Raw genomic sequence first — 25,954 nt, 5'->3', positions numbered from 1 at the left:
CGGCGGCAGCGCCCGGGGCACGTGGGGGGAGCGGGGGGCGATGGCGGCGGAGACGGGAACGGGAGCAGGGACAGGGACAGGGACAGGGACAGGGACAGGGATGGGGGTGAGGGCACTGCCCGCCTCCCCCAACTGGTACAGCAGCCGCTGCAGCGACGCCAGCAGCGACGGCCACCTCTTCGGCTTCGCGGCGCGGCACCGCGTCTGCCTGCTGGATATCGGAGCCGCCGCCCCCACGTTTTACGGTACCGTCACAGCCCTCCCTGGCCCCCCGCGTTGTTCAGGGAGGGACCGGGATCTGCCGGGGGAGGTGGCGGGAGCCCCGGGGAGGTGTGGGGTGGGTGGGGGGTATAGGGAGCCGCCGTGCGCTCCCGGGGATCCAGGATTTGAATCACGGTCTGTCGCTGTCGGTGCAGGGGAGCTCATCGGGCACACGGACAGGATCTCCGGGTTCGCGTTCTGCCACTGCCCCGGGCAGAGCGGCCTCTGCGCCAGCAGCTCCGACGACGGGAGCGTCAAGATCTGGGATGCGGCGTCGCTGTCGCCGGTGCTGGAGTACAGCCGGCACCAGGTGGGAGCGGGAGCCACCGGGAGCGGGGGGCAAAGGGACTCGCAGGAGGGTGCGGTGATTTAGGGCTCGCACGCAAAGCAGGGTGGGGCTGCCTCACCCAAAGGTGAATTTCAAACCCTCTGGCCGGGTTTTAGTTCTGCCCTGGAGCCTCGTTGCATCATCTCAATGAGCTGTTGATTGCCATCAAAGCCGCAGTAAACCAGTGTGCTCGCGGTCTGGACTCGTTGCCACTTAACCCAGCTCGCTTAAAATTATCTGTTTCCCTTGGGGCAGACTAAAGGTACGTTTGAACATTTTCTGTGACTCAGGACACCAGATCAGCATCTGCATCCTTTTAAAGCCCAGCAGACCCAGGACACGTTGGAACAAACTGAACTGATGCTGGAAAGTGCTCGCAGATTGTTTTCTGAACTAATGCTGGGGAGTTCTCACAGATTATTTTCTGCCCTTTATTCTGTGTTAAGTGTGGTGGAACAGCTCTAAGTGTGTTCAATCCTCTTTCCTCAGAACCCAATCTCTGCATTGCACTGGTCACCTCTTGTGAAGGATCTCATTGTGTCTGGTGATGAAAAAGGTGTCATTGTTTGCTACTGGTACAACAGAAGTGACAGCCAGCAGTTCTTCCCAGAGCCTCGCACAGTTTTTTGCCTCACTTGTTCCCCTCATCATGAAAACCTGGTGGCCATCGGGTAAATATTCACTATGGTTTGTTTTCCACTATTCTCCTGCAAGAACCTTATTGGGAATTTTTTGCTACGTGGCTGTAGGGTTAATTTTGAGAGGGTTTGGTGGCTGTTCTTCTAGTGTACAAGTTAGAAATAACATTTAGATGTGGTAAACCTGCAAGACACAGAAATCCATAACAGTGTAATTGTCCAGGTTCAATTTGCATTTTTGAGGTTTCTTAAAACTGTTATTTTTAATTAAACTTGACTGAAAGCTGCATTAGTAATGGATTGTTGTCATTCTTGCAGCCAAGTATACTGGTTGCCCTTCTTGAAAAGGCAGCTGCAAGCACCCCATTGCCATACTGGAGCTCCCATTACCATTAGGCTGCCAGTCCCATTGCTGCTAGGATTTGGCTTCTCCGTCTATAATATAATAGTGATCACTGGAAAGAGCTTGGAAATCACTTAGAAATTATCCCACAAGCATCCAAGAATCTCTCCATTAATTTAGATCTCTGCTTTCAGCTACAAGGATGGCATGGTGGTTGTCATTGATATCAGCAGGAAAAGAGAAGTCCTGCATCGGCTGAGGGGCCACGAGGATGAAATACATTGTCTGGCCTGGTGCCCTGTGCCTGGTGAAGAAAGGTTACCTGCTTGGCAAGATGAGGTCCAGGGTATGTAGAAGCGATTAATAGTTTGTGAAGCAATTTTTAGTTCATGTAAATGTCTGTTTCTGGAGAATTGAATTTTTTATAGAAGGTTGGTAAGTAGCTAAGCAAAGGCAACTGATAAGTTCAGTACAGTGTGTTCTGATAGAAACCAGTCTATTTTTCAGCTATTTTTTTTTTAAAGCTTTGAATTTCAAAGTGTAATAACATGACTTCAATGGTGTTCAGCAGTTCCTTCAGAGGAAGGCAGAGTTCCAAATGGGGAGCTGACACAGGACACAACCACAAAGAAAGGCTGTTACCTGGCTTCGGGAAGCAAAGATCAGACCATACGAATATGGAGCTGTACCAGAGGCAGGAGTAAGTAGGATTAATAATGTGAGATAAACAGTGACAGTGTGGTGGAAGAGCTGTTCTCTGACTGCAGCCTTTGTCTGCTAATCTGATGGTTTAAAGCATGGGCAGTGTACTTAAAGCTGCAGATTCACAGGGCTACTCTTTCTGTCAGGGAATTCTGATGTGCAAGGTCTGGATGATCCCTCTTGGTTCCACAGGTGTGCTGACTCTGAAGTTGCCCCCCACCAAAAGAAGAGGGGGAGCCGTTGATCCCGCTGTTAAGGAGCGCATTTGGCTCACTGTTCACTGGCCTCCTGGTCGTGCCACAGAAATTGTGTCCAGTGGTTTTGGGTGAGTAGGGCACTCAGCAGCCTGGGGACCATCAGCAGCTGCAGATACATTTGTTGATACTTAAAGAAGTGCTGGGTAGAAAAGACACTCCCTTCCTCCTTTTTTCCCAGTATAACAGGAGACAAGATAGGCCAAGAGTAAAAATGGGACTTCAGGCTTCTAGAAAACTGTTTGTCCCATAATTTCTCCCATAATCTAATTGAATGTTGACTGCTAATGGTACAAGTTGTGTTTTTGCCCATCTAGTGGGGAAAAATGACCTGTCAGTTTTCGGGGTGGTGTTTGTGTGCAGCTCTGTACAGGCAGGTGCAGTGGATGTATGTCGAGCTGTATTAGTCTTGTACTTGCAGAATGTGCACAGGTAGTGGAGTCTGTATATGGCCTATGTTGTTCTTTTGAAGTGAAAAATTAAATAAATTTAAATTTTGCAGAGGAGAACTGCTTCTTTGGAATTTGACCCAACCTGGAAAACGCAAGTGGACTCTTCTGGGATCATCAGAAGGACAAAACCACTCCCGAATTGTGTTCAATCTCAGCTCTGTGAAGCAGGAAGACAAAGAGCTCCTTTTTTCCATTTCAATGGACAGAGATGTAAGAACCATTTTAAAATTAGCATAAAAATGCCTGTAGTTTGGCTGAGTGAGGGTAAGCCTTTTAGGGCCACAATATTTCTTTTTAAGTGGGTTTATCCCAGCATTTTGTAACATCACTGCTTCAGATTTGCTCTGAACACAGGTTGTGTATTTTTCTGTTAGCTTATAAGCTCAGGCTCTTACCCTGGTGAATTGTTATGACATTCTGGACTTGAATGGTAAGCATTTATTAAAGAGTATTTACCGCTTCTTTTTCCTGTTTCACTTTTAAAAGATCTGGTTTTCTTTCTTAAAATCATTTAATTGTACTAACTAAAGCATCTGGGTTTTATTTTTTTTTTTTTAAATCTTTGGCCTCTTACAGGCAGCAGAGTGCCTCCTATTTTGAAATTTGAAGAGGAGCATAATATTAAAATATATTCATTGTGTCCATTTCATTACAGTCTTCCAACTGTTGCAGCCCTGTCAGTGACATGTGATCCTCTGGGTGCAGATCACATACTGTCAGGCCTTGAATTTTACCTTTTAATTCTTCATCTCACAATATGCTTTGTTTTTCCTTGTCATATCAGTCACTCTATATATTTAACTATTCCTTGTTCCTTAAATATTCTTCAGGTGAAGTGCTGGGACCTGTCAACTCTGGATTGCAGCTGGACCATGCCCTCACTTGGAGGCTTTGTCTATAGTCTTGCCTTCTCCCCCGTGGACACAGGCTGTCTTGCCATCGGGGTTGGAGACAGCATGATCCGGGTGTGGAATACTTTGTCCATGAACAATATTTACGATGTTAAAACCTTCTGGCAAAGCATAAAGTCCAAGGTCACAGCAGTAAGTGTGCTTTGGATTCCTTTTTTTTTCTCTTATCTCTTCTCCTCTTTTCACTCCATTTTTTTCAAGTATGGGGTTTTTTTCTCTCTCACTCTGAAGAAGGTTTTTCCCAGCAAAAGCCAAGTTGTTCATTTTGTACTCGATTCTTTCAGTCTACAACACATTTTAGGGTCTGCCAGCAAATTTTTAGACCTATTTACAACCCTAGGTGCCCTCACTACATCTAGTGAAAATCAGCTGAAGTCCAGCTGGCTGTTACATTACTTTTTACTTTTATCCTCCTTCATCATCCTTCCTTGTTTCATCTGTGGTTGCCCTTGCTCTGCTAGGAAGTTTGACACATACAAAAACCAACACAGATGTCTTCAGTTTAGGCTAACCAGGAACTAGCCAGAAGCTACAGTCTGGTAAAATAGCTGGCAGAAGTAAAATCATATTTTCCATTTTTGTTTTGCGGTGTAGGTGTCAAATAGCATTTTAATGATTTGTAGTCCATTTTATCTTATCCCACCATACCTGGTAAGGGAGAGCCTTTGATACTCAGAGCAGAGTGATCAGATCCAGTGGCTGTAGTTGGAAGGGTGGGTGTAAGGCGTAGTCCTTGCTCAGCAGTTTCAATGTTTTCCTTTTACTTATTATTGAAGTGTCTTGGCTTATGTCATTATATATTTCTCTGTATTTTTCTTGCAGTTATCCTGGCATCCAACTAAGGAAGGCTCCTTGGCTTTTGGAACAGATGATGGAAAAGTTGGCATATTTGACACCTTGTCCAGCAGGTAAAAAAGTAGCTTTCAAATACATTAGTGTCAGATCCTGCTGATGTGTTACCACACGTGGGTGGTGTGGTCTTTCCTGAGGAATATCTTTGCTGCTGGACAGGAGTAGGACTAAATTAAAACATTCAAACAGCTAGATTTTCGGTGCATTTTTTCATTTCCATTATGTTTGATGGCTTCTGAGGTCAACTTGCCTTAAGGTAAACTTAAAATTGCATGACCAGAGATCACCTGTGGAAGGACATGAGTTGGGGAAGACTTTAGCCAGAAAGACAGTTTTGGGGAAGGAGAAGCATTGTGCAGGGGAAGCTCACCAGGACAGTCTGTAGTAGTGTCCTAGAGCAGATGTTGAAGAAAGCTTGGTTGTGCCATGGCTTTAGTATGGTAAAGCACCTTGTGTCTGGAAATGTGTTGCTTTGATTTTATCTTTTTTTAATTTCTGTTTGCTGAAACCTGACTGGCCCTGCTTCCTTTTCTTGTCCAGTGCTAAGAACAAGCCACCTCAGATCTCCAGTACTTACCACAAGAAGACTGTGTATGCATTAGCCTGGGGGCCTCCAACTCCTCCTCTGACTTCTGGTGAGTTTTCCAACACCTTGTGACAAAGTAGAACATCCATGCAGAGCTCAGAGATGCCATGAAGCTGGGATGCCCTCCCTTCTTAGGAGAAGGAGCCCCATTTGCTTGGTAGCAATCCTTTGTAGCAGCTAAGAATGCATTCTGCTTGAGGAATTGTTAATAATTTTTGTTAGTAATATTTTGCTAATAATTTTTGCTAAAAATTTTTGCAAACTATTCTAGTTTTTGAATTCTAGTATCCTCAGGAAATAGGTAGGAGGATTGTACCACACCTCTGGGGTTGTTTGTCAGGGTGTTACAGCCCAGTAACTCCACACAGGCTTCTTTCAGTGACTGCATCAGATGAAATACATGTTCCTCAGCTCCAGAAGTGTGTTTCTGCCATTTGAACTAAACAGAACTGCTCCATTAGCTCTTCTTACACAACTTGAATTTTTTTTTTTTTAGGACCAAACTTTAAAGGGCATTTTAATACTTGCAGTGATTGTGCTATGAGAGATCTCTTGGTAGAAATGAAAGGTCCTTTCAGAGGATTGTGTTGTGAGAATTTCCTGCTGCTGGACTACAGGCAATTGAAACATGCATAGAGCCTTTTGAAATAATGCTTTGATTTATAGTGGGAGTGATTACTTCTGCTAAGACTGATGAAGAACACAGTATATTTAGCTTTTTTTCTTTGTTGGATAGGAGAAGAAAGTGAGCGGCCCTCTGTAACTTTATATAGTTGTGCTGGAGAAGGTATTGTTTTTCAGCACAATCCCTGGAATCTTAATGGAGAAGCAAATGACATCAACAAAGTCATCCGAGACACTAATTCAATCAAAGTGAGTATGAATCTGAGGGGGTTTTATGAATTCACAGTAACCATGCCATAGTTTCTGTGGCCTTGTAGTTGTAAACTTCTAACTTGGCCTTCCTGATATATCTGTAACAAAGAGTTTGAAGCCCTCAGTCTCCACAGGTGAACTTCAGAGACACTCACTGACTCAAACTGTTTAAACTGCTATGAAAGCAGTGGAGCCTTTTGTGAGATTAATTGCACCTCTATCCAGTTGCAAGTCTTGCTCTGACAGATATTTAAGAGTTTTTGGCAATAGTTGTGTCTTCTTTCTACAGCACAAACTGCCTGCACGTACAGAGATCAGCTGGAAACCAGATGGCAAACTCCTGGCTCTTGGCAACGAGGATGGGTACGTTTCACTTGTAGGTTAAGTGTGGTGTCTGTGCTGATCTTCACTAGAGTCACTGGTGAAGCAAAAGTACTTCTTGTTGCCCTGCTTTGTCTCTTGTGCTTTCTCTGCTGATGTATTTGAGTTATGATAATATAGCATTCCTTGTTACTTGTTTTAGCTGCTCTTGTCATGGAGGATCCTCATTATCACATTCAGTTATTTTTCAAGGATCCACTCATGGTTGAAATGCACTTTTACTGATGTATGAAACAAGGGTTTGAGTTGAATCCAGAAAGCACAAACTCAGTTACTGTAGTTATGTTCTATAATTCTGCTCATGCAAGACAACCATTTTCACCAAGTACTGGAATTCTTACCCTGTTGTTCTTATGTTTCAGCTCAATTGAAATATTTCAGGCCCCAAACTTGAAGTTGCTCTGCACTATCCAACAGCATCACAAGCTGATTAATGCCATTCGTTGGCACCATGAGCATGGGAACCAGCCAGAGCTGAGTTACTTGATAGCTTCAGGCTCAATCAATGCCACCATTTATGTGCATAATCTGAAGAGCGTTGTAGGTAACAGTTTGCAGATTATATTTCAAGTTTTGGCATCTTTTTTTGGTTTAGTTCTGGTTTGTCTTGCTGGCCATACTTGATCCTTTTCTTTTTTTTTCTTTCAGAGAGCACTTCAGAAAGTCCTTTGACAATAACAGAGCCTTTTCGAACTCTGGCTGGGCACACAGCTAAAATAACAAGTCTTTCTTGGAGCCCCCACCATGAGGGAAGATTGGTATCTGCTTGCTATGATGGCACTGCACAGGTACTGTCCACAGCCTCTCAGAAGTATTGCTAAACACCAGAGCTTTTTTGTGAGATAAACTACTGAAGTACTGCGAATTTACCCTTGGTAACCATCTCCTGATTCTGGATACCTGATACGCACCTGTCTCTATGTTTTTGCAACTTGCAAAATGATTTGTAAGTCCAGTCATTATTGGTTTTGTATTAACACTTTGGAATCTTTAAAAAAGAAAGGTGTTATGCAACTGTATCAATGCAAACAAAGCAAGCCCTGAATTTTCTCCGTTTGCGTGTTGGTGTTTGAGATACCCCTTCAAAAACCCAAGAGAGAAGTTCCTACAAGTGCAAATCATGAGAAGATGCAGAGTATTAGGGGAAGAATAGAGTTTCTGAGTAACTGGGTTTCTTTCTTGTTGAAGGTATGGGATGTTATGAAGGAAGAGCCACTTTGCAACTACCGAGGGCACCAGGGCCGCCTGCTGAGTGTCCAGTGGTCACCAGTGGATTCAGATTGTGTTTATACAGGAGCAGATGATTTTTCTGTTCACAAATGGCACATCTCAAAGCAGGAGCACACACGGCCCCCTCAGGGTAAGTATATTCAAACAAAACATCCTTTCCTGAATGTGATATTGGAGCTGGGAAATAGAGGGTTGCCACATTGAAATGGTGTAAGTTCTTATGCTGAATTCCAAATCTGCCTGCTTCCTCTTCAGGAATAAACCATGTCCAGGTTTAAATTGAGTTGTATCCTTATTTGGAAACTAAATGTTGATCTTCAGAGACAGGCAGCTAATACACTAACATTGCAATCTTTTATAGGCAAGAAGAGTATAGAATTAGAGAAAAAAAGAAGTATGCAACCAAAAGTCAAAGCCAAGAAGAAAAAAAAGCCTATAGGACAGAGTTCAGGCAAGCAGGATGTAAATGATGCCATGAATGGAGATGAAAGCATGAAGGAAACGTTGCTGGAGGAAAATGGAGTGTTGGACCATGAAGGAGAAAAAGAAGCTCAGGAGACAGAGTTGCCTGATAAAGTCTCTGTGACTGGTAATAATTAAATTGTCTTAGTTCAATGGTTCCCAGAGTGTTCAGCCCTCAGAGCACCACCAACTTTAATTTTCATGCAGATTTTCTTTTTATATGGTTTTATTGAAATTGTCCACTTGAAGGAAATATGCTTCTGGAATGCGTTTCATCATTTTCTAGACTAGTTTGGGACTAATTGTCCTTAAATAAGAAGATTCTGGCCTCATGAACAGAGTTACTGTGTTTGGCTTGAAACAATGTGATTTTTTGATCAGTGTTGCCTTCTGGTGATAAATCTTATAATATTGGTGGACCTTCATTAGTGTCTGTTGACATCTTATTTAGCCTTCTGACAGTTCTGTAATGTTCTCTTGATACTTCCTTTCCCTAAAAAGCTATTAAGTTCTATGGCAAAGCAAAGCCTGGTATATTTCAAAGTTAATGTAACAGATTGTGAATATGTGAATTTTTCTGCTGTGGCCTTTTCCATTCATTGGTTTTCCTTTTTTTAATCACTTAACTCCACAGTGTCCGAGGATACATCTTCATCTGCATATGATTATTCTTCATTCAACTTGCCAAAGCCTTTTGTGACCCAGAAAGCTGCTCCTGTGAGAAAGGATCCACCTAAAGAGAAACCAGGTTAGTGTGTTTTAGGGTCTTTTAACAGTCCTGCAGAGTTTCTCATTCTAGGCTTGTGTTTGGCTGCAGCTTCCCTTCCTGATGTGACCAAATAAGTGCCAGAGAAATAAGAGTGTGCTTGTTTATTTTAATTGCCCTGTTTGTCAGATCAGTTCAGTAAGTGTTTAATGGTGCCTTTTAGTTGCTAGTTTTATTCCAGGCAAGATGGGCAGAAAATATGCAAAGTGATCAGTATTCAAAAGTCAGGGTTGTCATAGTAAAGATTTTTGTGGCTCTTAGGCATGTGCTTTTTGATTTCCAGTGTGAAAAAGAGGGTGCTTTGGAATACGTTGAGGAGTTCTGCTGTAACTGCAGCAGTGACTACAATGTGTCTGATTTTTCAGCTCCTGATGCCTCTCTGAAGAAGAAGAAGCCTCGCTCTATTCTGCCCTTCAGCACATTCATGGATCACAGATCAAAAGATGAATTGCATCAGGACTGCTTGAGGCTGGCTACATGTCTGAAGACTAAAGGTATCAGTATAAAACTAAAATGCTTAGAGGGTAGGTGCTCTCAAGTTCTCAGAATCATGTGTGTCCAGGGACTTGGCTGACAACTGGGCATTAGTTTTTAAAAATCCTCCCCTTTATCAAAGTGTATGACTAACTGTGGTCTCTTATCTCACTGCTCTTGTAGTGTTTCTGTGCTCTGTAGGCACACAGCCAGGTTTTGAGTAAGATCCTATGTTGTTGAGACAGGGTAGAATTGTCTGTGTATGTGCAAAATGCTTTCACCTTCAAAAGTATAACGTGAGCAGAGGAAAACAAGCCATGAGGGAGATGTTTGTCTACTCACAGTGTTGTTCCTTAGAGCATGCAAAGGAATGTGCTATGTTTGATTTAGAATAAATGTTCTGTGCAAATACCATCCTTCTAATCAAACTTAAAACTAAGTGTTGAGTGTTGATCTGCAGATTATTAAATCTGCTATGCAGGAAAGGAAGTAAAAGACATAAGTATTTGCCAACAGTTGAGTGTAACTGGGTGGTAGTGACTTGGCACGTTCCAGTTCCCAGTGTTGTACCAAATCTTAAATCTTTTTCTTAAATATTCTTCTTATCTGGTTTAGATAATAATGAAGATGTGTCCCCTGACCTTAAGGATTGCATCCACTTGGGGCTGTTTACAGACAGGGATTCTCTGCACAAGATGATTGATGTGGAAGGTAAGTGGAATAATGAATCCATTTTGCCAGTATGTTCATTGTAACTGGTACATTCAAGGAGAAAACAAATTGGGAAAAATGCTCGAGTTTTCTCTACTGTGGATGACAGTCTAGGATTAAGAATGCAGTTCTGTGTGAAAAGAAGAAAATACATATTTTTCCCAGATAGTTTTTGCACCTTTCAGATGCAAACCTGCAGTATCTTCGGCTTGCTTGATCTCACTTTTGCCAAGATATTTTACTGTGACAAATAATGCTATTGCACTCCTGCTGATAGGAGGTGTGCTTGCTTCCAACAGGAAAACATCACTTGGAGAATGGGCATCCAGAGCTCTTCCAGCAGCTCATGTTGTGGAAAGGAGACATGAAGGGTGTCCTTCAGGCAGCTGCTGAGAGAGGGGAGCTGACAGACCAGCTCGTGGCAATGTCACCCATGGGTATGTTTGCTCTTGTAACACATGAGCTGGTGAAATTGGATGCCAAGGGTACCCTCGTGCTGGTCCTTCTGGGGTAGGAACTCAGGAGTTGGTTCTTTCTGATAAGTAGCAGTCCTTACAGCTGGCTGTTGATGTAAATGTGCTTTTAAGTTATTTTACTGGTAGTGAACTCCTACAGTCATGTTCAAGCCCCAGTTTTGCCCTGTTTTGTTGCCTCATGGACTTGTATTAGGATGGTTAAGAAATAAGAAACTCATCTGGGGCAGAGAATAGATACGTGTTGAAGAACCAGTGATGATGTCATCCCACACGAATTCTTCCAGTTTTAACCTTTGCCTCCAATGATATTGCCTATCCTTTTGCAGTTGGATATCAGGCCTGGGTTTGGACAGTAGAAGCCTTTGCAAAGCAACTGTGTTTCCAGGAGCAGTATGTGAAGGCTGCCTCCCATCTCCTGTCCATCCATAAAGTGTATGAGGCCATCGAGCTCCTGAAAGTGAACAGTTTTTACAGGTTGCTGTATATTTATGTTTAGCATTTTATCTTGTTTTCTAGTGGGTTAGATTTGACATTTTGTTTCACTTTTTGTACACAGTCAATTAACTTTTCTGTCTGGTTTCCCTTATGTGCATTAGAGAAGCAATTGTAATTGCTAAGGCCAGGTTGCGTCCAGAGGATCCAATTCTGAGGGATCTCTACACCAGCTGGGCAGCTCTGTTAGAAAAAGCTGGTCATTATTCCATGGCTGCCAAATGGTGAGTGTTACTGGGAAAAAGACAGAATTGGTTCCATGCCTGAAACAAAGAAAGTCCTTGGTTTTGTAGCAGTTTAATTCTGTTAACTCCTCTGGTCATCGTTTGTCTGAGGTGAGCCTATCTCACTAGATTCCCTCTAATGTAGGTGGGAAAAGAAGCTACTGTGTTGCAACACAATTTTAAAATTGTATTTTAGTACTAATCAATCTGATTTGCTTTTATCTCAGTTATTTGGGGGCTTCTTCACCCTATGATGCAGTAAAAGTGTTGTCAAGAAAAGGGGATGTGACATCCCTTAAAACTGCTGCTGAGCTTGCACTGATATCTGGAGAGGAGGAGTTGTCAGCAACTTTGTCTTTGAGATGTGCACAAGACCTGCTGTTATCGAGGAACTGGGTGGGAGCTCAGGAAGTCCTTCAGCAACATAAAACTTTATTTGTGAGTCTGGTCATTTCCTTTCTGCTTTCTTTCGTGTTTTGTCTCTCCAGATTATCTTAACTTGGCACTACTTCCCATATGTTAGTAGTCCACAAGTAGTCTTTTGAGCTGGTTTTGCCTGAAAATATTTTTCTAGGAGTATATTGCAATGACCCTATGGAAAAGCATGTGTCTTTGCAGAGGGCCCATGGTGGGGAGGTGGGTAGACTCTCTGTGCTTGTTAGTTGTATGAGAGGTTGTTGAGAAAAGGGGGATTCTTTTTTTAAGTGTGAGAAAAGATTTAAAGGAACAAATGAGCCCAACTGTAAGTTCAGCTGCTGGAGGCTTAAACCCGAAATCTGTTTTCAAGTGGGCTGAGAAGCAGGTGACTACCTTGACCTTTTCTGAGGTTGCCTTCTGATTTCCCATTAGAGTCTGTGTCACCATTGTTCTTTGGTAGCTGCCGTTGTCAGTCTGTCACCAGCAAACTGCTATCAGCCATGATGTTCTTAAATCATTGTACCTGCTGTGGTCAGCAAGGGATTGTTTTTCTTGTAGCAACAGCTCAGTGCTCTTTTTTCTTTTTTTTTTTTCCTTTTTAAAGGGACAAAGACTTGTTTTCTGCCTCAACGAGCTGCTTTGCAGGTGCCTTAGTGAAAGAAATCCCTGTGAGCGAAAGAGCCCCGTTCCCCCCTGTTACCACAGCTGGGAGCTGAACAGAGAGGCCTCATTTTTTGACATGGTTATAGAAGTGTGGCAGAATGTGTTGGGCATGGACACCACTGAACGAGCCACATGTGCATGGGAGCAGCTGCACCAAATTGAGCATCCTCCTTCTACCAGCAACACACCCCCAAAGCAGGTAAATGGATTTTGATCTGCACACACACACACACACTAAAACCAGCCAGGTTGTGCTGTTGTACCAGACATTGCCAGGACACTGATGTCTGCACCCTGCTGCAGGATGGGTTGTAGTCTGGGAGAAAGAGATGATCATCAGCTGGGACAGCTTTGTGTAGCCACCAGGGGCTTCTGCATTTGTTTCTGTGCAGGATAAGAACTGACATTTGGTGTCATGGTGAGCACTGAGGTCACTGAGATGTGCTGGCCAGGAGTGACTGAGATAGCTGAGTAGTCTCAGCACTGGTTCAGGGGTTTGTATTGAACTTAGGGGAGACAGGGCTGCTTGTTGTTAAAATATCCTGGAGTTTATAAGGTCTGTCCATAGACTGGTGCTCTTGCAGCTCTTTTCTCTGACCACGGTGAGTCACTGACAGTTGGTGTGCTCCCACTTCTCATCTACTTAGTAGGACACATGCAAGCACAGCTGCTGATTTTACAGCTGTAAGGGATGTAAAAGTGCTGTATTTCCTGCATGAAGGAGACTGTAAATTGCATTGTCATTAAAATTGCTTGTGGTTAAGTCATGTGCTTCTGGGCACTTCCACAGTGGCCATAAGCTCATACTTTGCAGTAAAAACCATTAATTATGCTCTCTGGTGCTTTCTGTAGGTGCTTTTCCATATCTCCCATGACCTGGCCCTTGCAGCACTGAGCTGTCAGTCTGGTACCTGGGATGAGGCAGTGAAAAGTATTCTTGGGGCTGTGACCCGCAGTTTTGATGCTGGTAATTTCACTCTGATGCAGGAGATTTGCAGTATCATCCTTCCTGAGGGTAAGTCTCTCCCTATGTCTGTTCTCCTGGCACTGACAGACAGATACAGGGCTCTTCCCTGTAAGCACAGCTTTGTGTCCATTAATGTTCCTAGGCACAATAACATTTGGAAGGAGCAAGACACCCATATCTATGGAAACTTGTAGAATTTTGCTAGTGCAAGGGGCGCTGGGTGATCAAAATTCCTGCCTGTGGAAGGAAGCTCAGCTGTGTCAGCTGATGTGAGTGATGTAGGAAACAGAGTGAATTTTGTTCTGTAAGGAAGATAGGGAACTTTAGAAAGCTGTGTTCATCTCACAGCTACAGATCACTTCAACCTGCTCTTCCATTCATTCTCTTTAGAGTATGCAGTGCATTTCTTTTGTGGCTCTTGATTTCATGACTGTTGTGTTGTGCAGCTTGGGACCAAGGAAGTTTGCTGTAGCTGATGAGAACAGTCCTATGTTAGAACAAAGTATTGTGTTTACAAAGATTCCGAAGATGTATTTGCTTTCATACTTCCTGTACTGCTCTGCCAGCATCTGAGTAAATCCCTGATTTGGGTTTCCAGGGTTTCCTGGTTCATTTACCAGATCTGCTCTTTGTCTTTGGAAAGCTCTGTGAACTATTTGTAATCCTCTTTTCATTATTAGGCTGTGATGACCTGAGACACAAACTAGACAACACAAATTCCCAGAGCATGGATGCCTGCAGAAGTTTGGAGGGCTTTGTGGCTTACAGACTGCTCTATGACCTGTGGTGGAACCCACCCAAAGACCCTCCTGGCTTGCAAAAGGCTGTGTTGGATCCTGTGCTGTGCCCCAGTGAGCAGACAGCTCTTGAGAAGAGTTACCTTTCAGGTGACTCCTCCCCTGGAGAAACGGATCAAACTCCAGCTGAGATGGATGAAAACCTCTGCAATACAACTGAAGTGCAGAAGTGTGAGACGCAGAGTGACTCAGGAACTAACTTGGTCGATTTGGTAGACGGACAATCAAAACTGAAGGGTTGCAAAGTGCTCCTTTCAGAAGAGATGGCTGTGTTACAGAACACCCAGAGAGATATAGCGGAGGTCCAGGAGACTTTAGCAGAAATGATCCGCCAGCATCAGCAGCAGAGGAACAATCTCCAGGAAAACACAAATGGAAACACCCAGGAAAGCAACCTGGAGCAGAGTTCAGAGACTGAATTAGACAAACCATCCTCTGACAGCAACCAGATGAATGGGTAAGATTCAGCACATGAATCAGTGGATTGAAAAGTGTTGCTTTTTTCTGTGTGTTTGTGCAGCAAATTGCCTCTAATCTCCAGCTGAACACCCAGGGACACTTAAACATACAGTCAGAAATCTTGCATTTTCCTGGGGCCGAACCACCATATTCCTAAACTCAGTGCAGCTGAACAGCTTCGTGATACACGAAGTGTGTTGTTACAGTGAAAAAATAGGGCATCTTGAAAAGGGGAGGACAATGAAAAGGACAGGCATGGTCTAAGAGATCTGTTTCTTTGTTGAACAGTTGTTTGGGACTTTGGCAAGAAGGAGCTAGGACATAAAACACTTTTCCATTTATCTCCTGTGCTCTGTGTACAGGAGAGAGGGTATGCAGTAACTTAAGCAAAACAGTTACTGATGACACCTGTTTTTTTCTTGACAGCAAAGATGAAATAAAGCAACCAATTACACTCCCTGAGCTCACAAAGCAGCTTCTCAATGCAAAGCAGAAACTAGCGGAATTCCCAGACAGTTTAAAGGTAAGTTTTCAGAAGAGCCATTGTGGTTCTGAAAGGGCAACCTCATTACAGAATCCCTTCCATGGAGGGATTGTGATCCTATGGAATTTTGAGATACAGCTGACACGTGGCATCAGGGTGGTGTTTTTCTTTCAAGCATAACTTTTCCTGTGCAGTTGGAAAGCGTAGCTAAAGCTCCTGCATGGGACAATTCAATGGGATATCCTGTATGGATCCATCTCATGCATTTTAGAAGTAATTCCTTGCTACTTATGTATGAAAAAAAAAAATTGATAAACAGTAAAATCAGAAATTTAAGCTATAAAATGGCCTTTATAGATCAGGAACTGTAGAAACTACTCATCACGTTTGAAAACATGTAACCATGGTGATGATGCAAGAGGGGGCAAACGGGGTTAAACGTGAAGAGGAGACAATGCATCCTGACTATCTCTGTTTCAAGGGTTCTATAAAGCAGTGTTTTTAGAGAGCTGCCTACCTGAATATGTTGTTGAGCACTTGTAATTGACAGTCACCTCATGCTCCTTTTTTGCAGGTCTTGCCCTTCCCTGACGTGCTGGAGTGCTGCCTTGTACTCCTTCACCTTGGATCCCAGTGCCCTCCTGAGCTACAGGAACAGGCTCTGGATCTCCTTAGGAAACACAGCAGTGCTAATATTTACAAAAAAGCTGTCAGGAGGTTCTTGACATGACATTCTGTCTCCCTTCTTGAGCTGCCTACAGTTACTTAACACCAAGGCTCTTCTTTCTTCAAGTGAAGGCTTGTTTTGATGGCTGTGGCTGTTACTGAAACAAAAAGTCAGGTTTATATACAGACCCACTTGTGCTCATTCACTAACAATACTTAAGGACACTTAGAAAATTGAAAAGCAGGAGGGTGTGGGCTTGAACTGTTATACAGGATTTTTGTATAGTCTTTTTTTATTTGTTGGAAACTATGCTCATGAAAGCTCTTGCTATTTACACGTAAGAGAAGCAGTTTTGAGCAGCTGTACAGTCTCAGCAGAGGAAGAGTAGCTGCCCTCAGGAAAATCAATGGTTTCTGTAACCAAACTGACCCTTAAGCCAGTATTGTTCTTAGAAGCGTTGTGAGTTTATTTTTCCCTCCTTTAAATAAAGTCTTCTACCACCACGAATTGGTATTTAATTTGATGTATAGAAATCAGTATCAAGCAAGGGCAAATGCATTAAAAATACGTCTGGGTTGGGTTCTTTTTTGTTGTTAAATGTGTGCTATGGCTTAGCATTGTGTGGTGAAGCCACCTGTACAAGGTAAAAGGGGGCAAGATCTTTTGTTTCCAGCATGACTAGCAAGAGAGAAGGAATTTCCCCAGGTCAGGAAAAGTCCCTGCTTTTGAAAACATCCACAGCTGAACAAACTGCTTTTTGCTACAGTGGTGGTGAATTTGAGGTACAATCAAGCTCTCTAGAATGGTGCTATTCTAGAAGTGCCAAAGCCAATTGTGGATTCTGCAGTCTTGAACATGTAATATTTTGACCAGTTTCACAGCTTACCTGTAGGCTTTGTCTGTCTGGTTAGAAAAAGTAACTCTTCCTAAGAAAAGCACAAGGCTGTATGAGCCTTAGTGAACATAGCAGCTGTTTTAGTCACTTCTAGAAGCAATGTTTTAAATGCAGCAGAAAGGTTGATATGGGTGGGAGGGGAGCGTGTACCATGAATTTAGAAAATTTGTAAGTACACTAAAGATTTAAGTGATATGGACTTTTTAGATCAAAGGGTGTTCCAAATTCTTCCAGCCAAAATGCAAACTTAATCCTGATAGACTTCCTGCTTCAAGCTAAATAAAGCCTCAGAACAACTTCAAGAGCAGCAGGTGAAAGCCAGGGGTTAGACTAAAACAAGATCTTTCTGTAGATGTGTTAATCACTAAACTGTTGCCACCTACTCGAACTCGCTAAATTCTGTACAAAGTACTCGAAAACCACGTGGGGGAGCCAGTGCTTAACCAAACTGCCTTCTGCACTTACAGCGGGAACCACTAAAGTGCCACACACAACAATTTTTCCCTTTAAGTGGCCACTCTGCACTGTGAGAATACTCCACCTTCCTGTGACTGTGCTGAGATGAGCAGGAAGAGAATACAAATCCCCCAGAGATCTTCAGCTCAGCTTTCATCAGCTATTGTACAATAAGCTCAAAAGCAGATTTTACAAAGAACTATCCCAGCTGCACATCATAAATAGTAAAGGAAACAAACTTGAGCATCTTTTAGCATGTATCGCCCAAATTCAGATTCCAGAGCCTCAACTTTGGAAATTCTAGTGCTTGATAGAAAATCCAAAACAAAGCCTGGTTTAAAAAAATTTATTTTACAAAAAATAAAACCTAGTATTTACAAGCATTTTAAATACCAGCTCTAAACCTCAACTCATAACAATGGATTAAGACTTTTTAAAATACCAAAGTCTTTTGAACTTTAGGTTTGACATGTCCAAAAGGGATTTTTTTTTTTTTAAGAAATGTCATTACAGAGCTGTTGGAAAAAAAAGTACTGCAGAATAGCTCATTTTTTTCAAAGTCAGAATCCCAAGTTCTTCCATCCTCTAACTACTTTTCAGGTGTATATAATGAAAAGAACCAGTTGTTTTATCTGTTAAGCAAACTGTAAAATTAGGGGCTGGAGAAGCAGGGGAGAGAAGAGGAACAAATACTTATCCATCTGCTGAACTAGCTGTGTTGCAAGGAAAAGAATAAAATTTGTAGGTTGAGTTGAAGAAAACTGAAGTCAGAGTATTGGTCCAATCCCCTGTCAAAGGTAAACTTTTGGGCCTCTGAATCTATTTCCAGAACAGTTCCTTAATACCCGTAAGAACAAAGCTGAGGCTCAGTATGGGTCAAACCTGTAACATACAGAATTAGAAACTAAGGAGTTCTGATCAAATCAGCTCCATTAATATCCACTCCCATGGCTGTTAAAGCAAATCTCCAAATATTTTTAGCTGCAAGGATCATTTTTAATGTCATCCACTCCCAAACTTCTGCAGTGATCAAAGGGAGCAATTTTCGCAGACTACACAAAGATAAAATTAGCAAAACATGAGGTGAAGCTGTCACCCTCACACCATGCAGACGTTTTAAAATAAGCTTTATAAAGCACAAATTGCAAATCTGTGTGCATGTCTGTGTCCATTGTCACTGGATTTCCAGACCCTTAGCTCTACTGAGTAGCTACCATTAAATCTTCCTTGCAGATTCTGTACAGTATAAAGAGGAAAAAATAAACAGAGGTATACACAGTAGATTCTGTCCTTTGGCCTTGGTATTAAAAATATGGCAAACCACAAATGCTGGTATTAGGAATTCAGTCAACTCTTCTGGGTTTCAAATGAAGAAGCAGCTCTTCAGCAACACTGCAGGCCTTGCTCAGCCTGTGGACTGGAGAGGCCTTTTGTTTGAGACACTATTAGGGAAAAAGGTTGAGGACAGCAGCTGCCAATGTGGTAAACATGTTCTGCTGGGGGGCACCGCTCATCACGGCTGCATGTTGTTGATAATGGTCAAAATGCTCATTTTCTCTTGGGCTGAGTCCACATCTTCATTTTGTTTCTGAGCCACCCCCGTGCCAAGGCCATACAGTCGCCCACAATACTTTGCATCGTCAATTGTATCCTCAAAAAACAACTGCAGATTTAAAAAAAAAAAAAAAAAAACAGGGAAGAGAAACAGGTATTGTTTAATTGTGCCTCTAAATCAGAAAGCATCCAATGCTAATTAAACAGCTCATTTGAAATCGGCCACCCCTAAGATGCAGCGTGCAAATTAAAATAAGCACATGAAAGAGGAGTAAACAGAACAAGTCTGTGCCAATATCAACAACTCCTATTACTGACAGTTTGAAGTGTGATGGCCACAAGGCTCAAAAAAATCCAAAACAAAACAAAGAACACACTGTACATGTTGACATTTATGGGTAGGAACGGGAGAAAGGAGGACACTGCAGTACCTCTTTCATTCTGAAGAACGCCATTCCTGTGAGAAGAGAGTCTGATCCTGCCTGGTGTTGTCGTCCAATTCGCTGCAAATCCAGCTGATCTGCCACTTCCTGAAGGCCACCCTGCAAATAAAACAGAACAGGTTTTATTTTAGAAGATCTATCTCTTGCCAAAATTGCCACACTTCTCCAAAACATGAGGACAAACACTGAATATGATAAATCGATGCAGATTCCAGCAGTACACACACACCAGCTGTGAGTGAAACACAGTGGCAAATACTGTTCAAGAGTGCATAAATAACTCTTCTCAAATTTAGGTGCCTTCCTTTTCCTGCTGCAGATACTTGAGATGACTGTGGGTACATTCATAGGTTACACATGCTGGACCTTTCCCTCCCTTTACTCAAACAAGGCTGTGATTCAGTAGATAGATTACTTTCAACCCTCTGAGTGTCTACTAATTGATTAACTAATGAAGTCATGGAGTGGTTCACGTAAAAGAAACAGCCCTGCATAGGAAATATGCTGAATTATAATTAGCCTCTGATACACAAACCGGAAGGGAATTCCCCATTATGGGAATGTCCCCTTTATAATAAACATACTGATAAGTCCCATGTGGAGAGGGCAGCATCCATTAGACACAAACTGTGTCATAGCTGCTTCTGTGTCACCACTGGCTTTTACACAAGTTCCAGTTTTAAGACAACATAAGTAGCAGTTCTGTCACTTGGCTTCCTGTACATTTACAGTGTTGATGCCCATCACTTGCTTGCTGGGGAGAGACAAGTTACCTTGAGGTTTTTGCAGCTTTTCATTAAGTACTTCACATCATAGATAGATGGGAAGAAAAGGTTCAAGATATGGAAAAATTCATGTTCCTCTTCCGGTAACTTGGAATCTGTCAACAACTTCACCATGTAGCCAAAATCATAACCACTGAAAAAAAAGCCATACAGAAACCAGATAAGCAGGCAGCACCTGTAACTCAGTCAGTAGCAATATCTCATTTTTCAACAGAATTTTACTTGCTGTACCTTTCAAGCCTTAACATATTCTGACACTCACAAAAGATCTCTGGATCAGAGCCAGAACTCATCCTGATTTTCATGCCAATGTAGGACTTTGGAATCCTCCTTGAGTGACTCCACTAACCCCTTGTGAAACAGCTAAGCCATTGGGAAGAACATACATTTCTTCCCAACACTGTACATTTCTGTAGCTATGGGCAATACAGAAAAGCAGGAAACCCTGGAAGTGTCTGTTGAGAGAGGAGGAGGTGATGGCAGGTCCTTTCACTTGTGATGGCATCAGACACCACAGGCTTTGCAATCAAGTTGGTTGAAAGGCTACAGGAAACACATCTTAACCACACAGATTTCTTGCTCTATGTAAACACAAGATGGAAGTTCAGAGCACCACCAACAGTATGGTAAGGAAAAAGAAACAAAATCCTTACTTCACAATGCATTTACTAAAGTGTAATCATATTTTAAATTGTTACTAACTTCTTGCATTGAAGGAGACTGTAACAGCAAAAGGATTTGCAAGCAACACATACACAAAATTCAGACCATGAAGTGTCACATGTCCTTACTTCTTAAGCTTGGCCTTCATATCTTATTTTAAAAACTGCAGGACTGCTAATTTTATTCCTTAAAATCTGTGTCAGTCTCCATGGAAAAAAGCAGAGAATCAAGAAAAGATCTGACAGGGTCAGTGACCATCTCAGACCCACCTGTGGAAGGAGAGCCATTTCACACTGTCACTTAGGACAACCCCAGATGTCATCAGCAACTCAGCAAAATGCAGGGTGTCAATCCCTTCTTCTTCGTGCTTCTGGAATTGCAGCCCAGAGCTGGCAAGGAGGTCTATGGAATCCTGAGAGTACATGTCCTCCCTGAAGAAAAAAAACAGGTTTGCACTTACGGTGCTGCCAAGATAAGTTCATTTTAGAAAAATTGTCCCCACACAGTATTTCAAGAATTGGACTGACCATTAAGAGACCTCTGGGTTCCACATTCGTCTCTCTAGAAAATTCAAACTGACTCAGTTTTAATATCATTACCACAGCCTCCTACATCTGTAACAACCTGTTCTGTGATCGTAACTAGTTAATAACTCTGTTGGCTAGTGCAAATTCCAAAGATTCCAACTCCACAGAAATAAAACTGAGTTTTGAAAAATGCCACTTCTGCAAGGCAAAGGGAAGCACCACAGAGAAAAGGGGAGTTCACTCAAAGAGGAAGATGTGCAACTCTAAAGCACTGAGCATCATTCCTGTCTACATTTTTCCTTTTCACTTCACAGCATGTACCACTTTATCATCACCTCCACTTCCATCTCTGGGAGTAAACAAAATTGCATCACCCTTGACTCAGGAAGGAGGACGGGGATGAGTGATGATGTGCTTGGTAGAGAGCTGAGCAGGAACCTGAGTTCTTTACTGCTTTGCTTCATTTGAGGGGGAGGAAAGGACATGACAACACACAGATCAAAGTTCCTATCAATATGATTACTCAGTCAAATGAAGTGATCACACTATGAAAACCCCTTCACTCTGATTCAATACTTCTAAGAGGCTCACAGATTTGTGGAGTAAATAGTACAACTTTTGGGTTCAAGAACTGTGTGCCCTGCACAAAGTAACTACTGCTTTCCAATGATAGCTTCATAAAAATACTAATTGATTTCCTATAAGTGTGTGGTTTTGTCAGATAAACCTTTCTTTATTTCCAGGCAGCTCTAGTGGTAATTATGCTGAGTTTGTCTTTATAATTACAGGGGAAGGAATAATGAAACTTGTTTCAGCTGCAACCCAGGATATTGCAGGATGGAGGAGACAAGAACTGCCACGCTCCACTTAACAATATTCATTCTCCTGAACAGGTGTGATGATTACACCAACATGTTTTTAGATCCCAGTTTATATTTTAGCATGGATCTGTAAGGAGGTCTTTTCCTTTACGATGAAAACAGCACATCCATTTATTTTTAGCAGAAAGACATGGATTTTTATATACATATATATATCTACATAAAATACACGAAGTTTCAGACTATAACATTGTTCCAGAATAAGACACATAAAATTATCAAGAGAAAGGATATTAAGGATTTTAGCACAGTTTTGACTTCGAGAAACATTATTAACTCCTGGCACTCCAAAAGAGGTTCCCACATATTCTCCATTAGAATCTGAATTTTTATTGCTGGGAATCAGCCAGTGATGATGAGCACACGGACACCAGCATTTGCCAAAGGAAAACATCTCCAAAGCAGAAGAGAACAGGAAATTATTCCCCGGCTCAAAAGACTCACGTGAGGTTGAATTTGAAGTTAAACTGCCAGGTGTTGATGCCAGAAGGATATTCCCCCTTCTCATTTGTGAAAGTTAGGCCCAGCTGGATAATTTTCAGCAGGTCGACGTTACACCGCAGGAGCTGGTACTGGTAGTCTGTGGAACTGCGGAATTCCCCGATCAGCCTGACAACAACTCCAGGAAACTCTGTGTCCTAGGACAGAAGGGAAAATTTTGTTTCACCATGTTCTCTGTTAGAAGTCACTATTATCCCTCTATTGGAAGTTTATTTGGTTCCACACCTGCAGGTCTCAGCACTGTATTCTGTGAATTATTCTGTTAAAATCAGCGTTTTTTCCCCTCCTTTTCCACATTCATACAGCTTTTAAACTGCTACAAGTCAGACATTAAAAAACTCCACACAATTAATAAACTATTGCATTAATTTACTACACATATGCCTTCTTACAGTTTTGTTTTATTCCAAATCAAAAACGTTGCAAAGCCCTCCAACATGCATTATTGTATAATCTAAACATCTCTCCCTTGCAATAGACTCCCTCATTTTCCCTAAATCTACTACAATGAAATAGGTTTTATTTATTCAGCATTCTTTCACGTTCTAAATACAAGTTAGATTTGGCACTCTGACCATCTTCACTTGATAGCCCAGACAGTGAAACCTTCACTGTTTCTAAGGAACAGCCAATGCCTACATTAACAAAAATAACTGTCAACCAAAACAGACTTCAATAACAGCAACCATCTATTAGACAAAAAACCATCTATTTGATGAAAAACATTTTACTTGGCCAGAGACTGTGTGCTACCTTTGCTGAAACCCAAACTGCCACACTATTTTTACCCTCAGATTAGGTCAGGTAGCTTCTACTGACTATATGCAAAATCTTCCACAACAAACCCAGTGCTGGTGCATCTGACAGAGTCTCTCCCTTGCCCAAGATGTTTTTGTGTCCACTCTGACAGCACAGACACTAAAACAGGCCCTGAGCACACTTTCAGTGGGATGAAAAAGATGCAAAAAAGTTCATTTCCCACTGACATATGACAACAAGAAATCATATTCCCATCCACAACTGCATTTGACACAGAAATCCTGCACACACTGCAGGGGCACCTGTCTTTGTGCCAGACTTTTATTAAGGACTTTTCCTATCCTGAGGTTTAGTATTCCTAAGCAAAGTTGGCAGAACTTGCAGTATCAAAACTAAAACCAGTTCTTTATGTAACTCACTGGGTGCTGCAAAGCAGATACAGACTTGTAAGAGCAGGAGGAGATTCCTCCCACCCGGGGGAGATTCTGGTCTTCTTAAACAAAGCTTTCTGAACACATTGTCTTATCTACAGCCAGAATATTTTTCTTCCCTAAGAATCAACATCTGCCCTCATTAAAAGGGAGCTGGAGGCAGCCCAGCTGACTGGATGTCAGGCCTTTTGACCTACAGTCCCATGGCATCTTCCACAGCCAAACAGAGAAAGACATCCAAAGGACAAATACACCAGTGGAAAAATAGAAATTTAAACACAATTTTGACCTGTTCCATTTTTGTATTGTACAAACTAAAACACCATGAATAGCTAAATGTTAAATTAATTTATCTTTTTAAGTGGGTCTCCATCTTGCCCTTTTTTCACTCAATCCATGCTCAACACTGCTTGTATTAAATTCTGGAAAGTTACTCAACATCTTTTTAATTTTTCACCTCTTCTATCGCAGCTTGACTGGGGGTAGGGAGAAATCATTTCTCACTCAAGAATCAACTTACTCCCTCTACCCAAAAAAATCCCTTGACTAAGGCAATTGGGTCAAGTATAAAACATTTACCATGGCAATGTAGCTGTAACTCAGAACGATCTCCCGAATTTTCCTCATCTCTTCCTCCAGGTTGTTGGCCCATACTTCACAGATAACCTGGCTGTTCTCTGCAAGAGCTGCTGGCATCTTGCAGCAGAGGAAAGGCAGCTGATGCTGAACTCAGACAACAGTGCAGAATCACAAGCTGTGCAATCTTATCAGTGAGCTGCATTAAAGAGACATAAATAATGCTTTAAATGAAGAAAGAGTCACATGAGGATAAATGTTCTGTAGCAGTCAGTCACACTTCCATTTCCAGCTTCAAACAACCCATTTAAAGTTTACATCAAGTTTCTTCTTGCTTTTATCACTTTCTGTAAATGTGCTGATTGAAATCTAGAGCACCTGTTCAGAGCGGATGCACAATTAACAGTACAGTTATTCATGCAAAGAATCATTATCCCATCTTTCTCCTTCTCCTGGCATAAGCTCTGAAACGTTGGGCACACGATGTACAGCAGGGAATCCTCATGTTTAACCCTCAGCTACTGCCCCAGCCCTGGAAGTGTTCAGGGCCATGCTGGATGGAGCTCTGAGTAACCTGGTCCAGTGGAAGGTGTCCCTGCCCAGGGCAGGGGGTGGAATGGGATGATCTTTAAGTTCCCTTTGAACCCAAATCATTCTGTGATTCTGTGATGAAGAGCTTTTAAACACAGTAACAGAATGTGTTAGAGAGAACACTCACCAACATAAGTGTCAATGTGCATGAATGTCTGACGGGGGATATGTCAAGAGGCTGGAGCCAGGATCTGCTCAGTGGTGCCCAACAACACAAGAGACAACAGGCACAAACTTATGCACAGGAAGCTCCACCTGAACTGTGGAAGAACTTCTTTCCTGTGCAGTGACCGAGCACTGGAACAGACTGCCCAGAGAGGCTGTGGAGTCTCTCTCCCTGGGGATATTCCAGAACCGTCCGGACGCAATCCTGTGCAATGTGCCCTAGGATGGCCCTGCTGGAGCAGGGACGTTGGACCAGCTGACCCGCAGTGTTCCCTTCCAACCCGACCCACTCCGGGATGCTGTGATTCCCTGATGTAACTCAGGACAGGCTGCAGGGGGGTATCTCAGCTTCAACATTCCAGCTGACACCGGCAGCGTCAGCAGCGCTACCCCGGGACAGCTCCCGGGCTGGAACACAGACCCTGCTCAGGAGTCCCGCCCAGCCCCCGGCCGGGCCCTGAGGCACGAGTCACCGGGAGGCACCGAGCACAGCCTCACAGCCCAGGGGTCCCCTCAGGGCCCCCCTCCCTCAGAGCACCGGGGCCGCCCGGACGCGGCTCACGGCGTGGGGGAAGCGGGCGGGCCGCTGTCCCCGGCGGCCCCTCAGCCCAGCCCAGCCCCGCAGCCCAGCCCCGCTCCCCGGTGCCTGTGCCACAGGGCCCGCCCCATTCCCGCAGCCCCGGCGGTACCTGCAGCCCGGGGCAGCCCCGGCCGGCACGCGCCGCTCCGTCCCCGCGCAGCCGCGATGGCTCCGAGTCCCCCCCGCCGCGGGGGGCGGCGCTTCCGGGTCTCGCGGCTCTTGCTCTCGCGCGAGGTGGCGAACCCGGCGGCGCGCGCGGCGGGCCGGGGCGGGG

The 25,954-nt window shown here is 43.1% G+C and overlaps 2 protein-coding genes across 3 annotated transcripts; one reads left to right on the top strand and one right to left on the bottom strand.

Annotated features, from left to right (window-relative positions):
• Nucleotides 1-29: 29 nt before the first annotated feature.
• GEMIN5 (gem nuclear organelle associated protein 5) lies at nucleotides 30-16,376 on the top strand. 2 transcript variants are annotated; one of them, XM_017834811.1, is made up of 28 exons: nucleotides 30-245; nucleotides 417-571; nucleotides 1,079-1,260; nucleotides 1,765-1,916; nucleotides 2,142-2,270; nucleotides 2,465-2,597; nucleotides 3,029-3,188; nucleotides 3,809-4,021; nucleotides 4,712-4,797; nucleotides 5,282-5,376; nucleotides 6,064-6,200; nucleotides 6,493-6,566; nucleotides 6,947-7,128; nucleotides 7,233-7,372; nucleotides 7,773-7,944; nucleotides 8,176-8,403; nucleotides 8,911-9,024; nucleotides 9,408-9,536; nucleotides 10,132-10,227; nucleotides 10,527-10,664; nucleotides 11,030-11,177; nucleotides 11,300-11,419; nucleotides 11,647-11,857; nucleotides 12,441-12,698; nucleotides 13,352-13,514; nucleotides 14,147-14,720; nucleotides 15,149-15,245; nucleotides 15,781-16,376. In XM_017834811.1, exons 1-28 carry the CDS (start codon nucleotides 41-43, stop codon nucleotides 15,934-15,936), a joined length of 4,647 nt encoding a protein of 1,548 aa, XP_017690300.1. In that variant the 5' UTR covers nucleotides 30-40; the 3' UTR covers nucleotides 15,937-16,376. The 2 variants fall into 2 exon arrangements, with proteins under 2 accessions (XP_017690300.1, XP_017690299.1); XM_017834810.1 differs by having other exon boundaries at nucleotides 2,139-2,270.
• Nucleotides 16,377-18,507: 2,131 nt separating this feature from the next.
• On the bottom strand, nucleotides 18,508-25,890 carry CNOT8 (CCR4-NOT transcription complex subunit 8). Its single transcript, XM_017834814.1, has 7 exons — nucleotides 25,790-25,890; nucleotides 24,348-24,543; nucleotides 22,522-22,715; nucleotides 20,939-21,100; nucleotides 19,995-20,139; nucleotides 19,210-19,320; nucleotides 18,508-18,887 (listed from the first exon to the last, which is right to left on the bottom strand). The coding sequence occupies exons 2-7, from the start codon at nucleotides 24,462-24,464 to the stop codon at nucleotides 18,738-18,740; spliced, it is 879 nt and encodes a 292-aa protein (XP_017690303.1). The 5' UTR covers nucleotides 24,465-24,543; nucleotides 25,790-25,890; the 3' UTR covers nucleotides 18,508-18,737.
• Between the last annotated feature and the right edge of the window lie 64 nt (nucleotides 25,891-25,954).

The sequence above is a fragment of the Lepidothrix coronata genome, unplaced genomic scaffold, assembly GCF_001604755.1.
Source record: "Lepidothrix coronata isolate B3197 unplaced genomic scaffold, Lepidothrix_coronata-1.0 Scaffold240, whole genome shotgun sequence".
Lineage (NCBI taxonomy): Eukaryota > Metazoa > Chordata > Aves > Passeriformes > Pipridae > Lepidothrix > Lepidothrix coronata.
The sequence above is the reverse complement of the archived record's forward strand: the minus strand, read 5'-3'. Positions and strand labels throughout refer to the sequence as shown.

Coding starts and splice junctions, on each gene's coding strand:
- GEMIN5 (XM_017834810.1), top strand. CDS start 41: ATGGCGGCGGAGACGGGAACGGGAGCAGGGACAGGGACAGGGACAGGG. Junction 1,261..1,764: donor GAAAACCTGGTGGCCATCGG/GTAAATATTCAC, acceptor CTCTGCTTTCAG/CTACAAGGATGGCATGGTGG. Junction 7,945..8,175: donor GCACACACGGCCCCCTCAGG/GTAAGTATATTC, acceptor AATCTTTTATAG/GCAAGAAGAGTATAGAATTA.
- CNOT8 (XM_017834814.1), bottom strand. CDS start 24,464: ATGCCAGCAGCTCTTGCAGAGAACAGCCAGGTTATCTGTGAAGTATGG. Junction 22,716..24,347: donor GTTACAGCTACATTGCCATG/GTAAATGTTTTA, acceptor CTTCTGTCCTAG/GACACAGAGTTTCCTGGAGT. Junction 19,321..19,994: donor AAAGCTGCAAAAACCTCAAG/GTAACTTGTCTC, acceptor TTTTATTTGCAG/GGTGGCCTTCAGGAAGTGGC.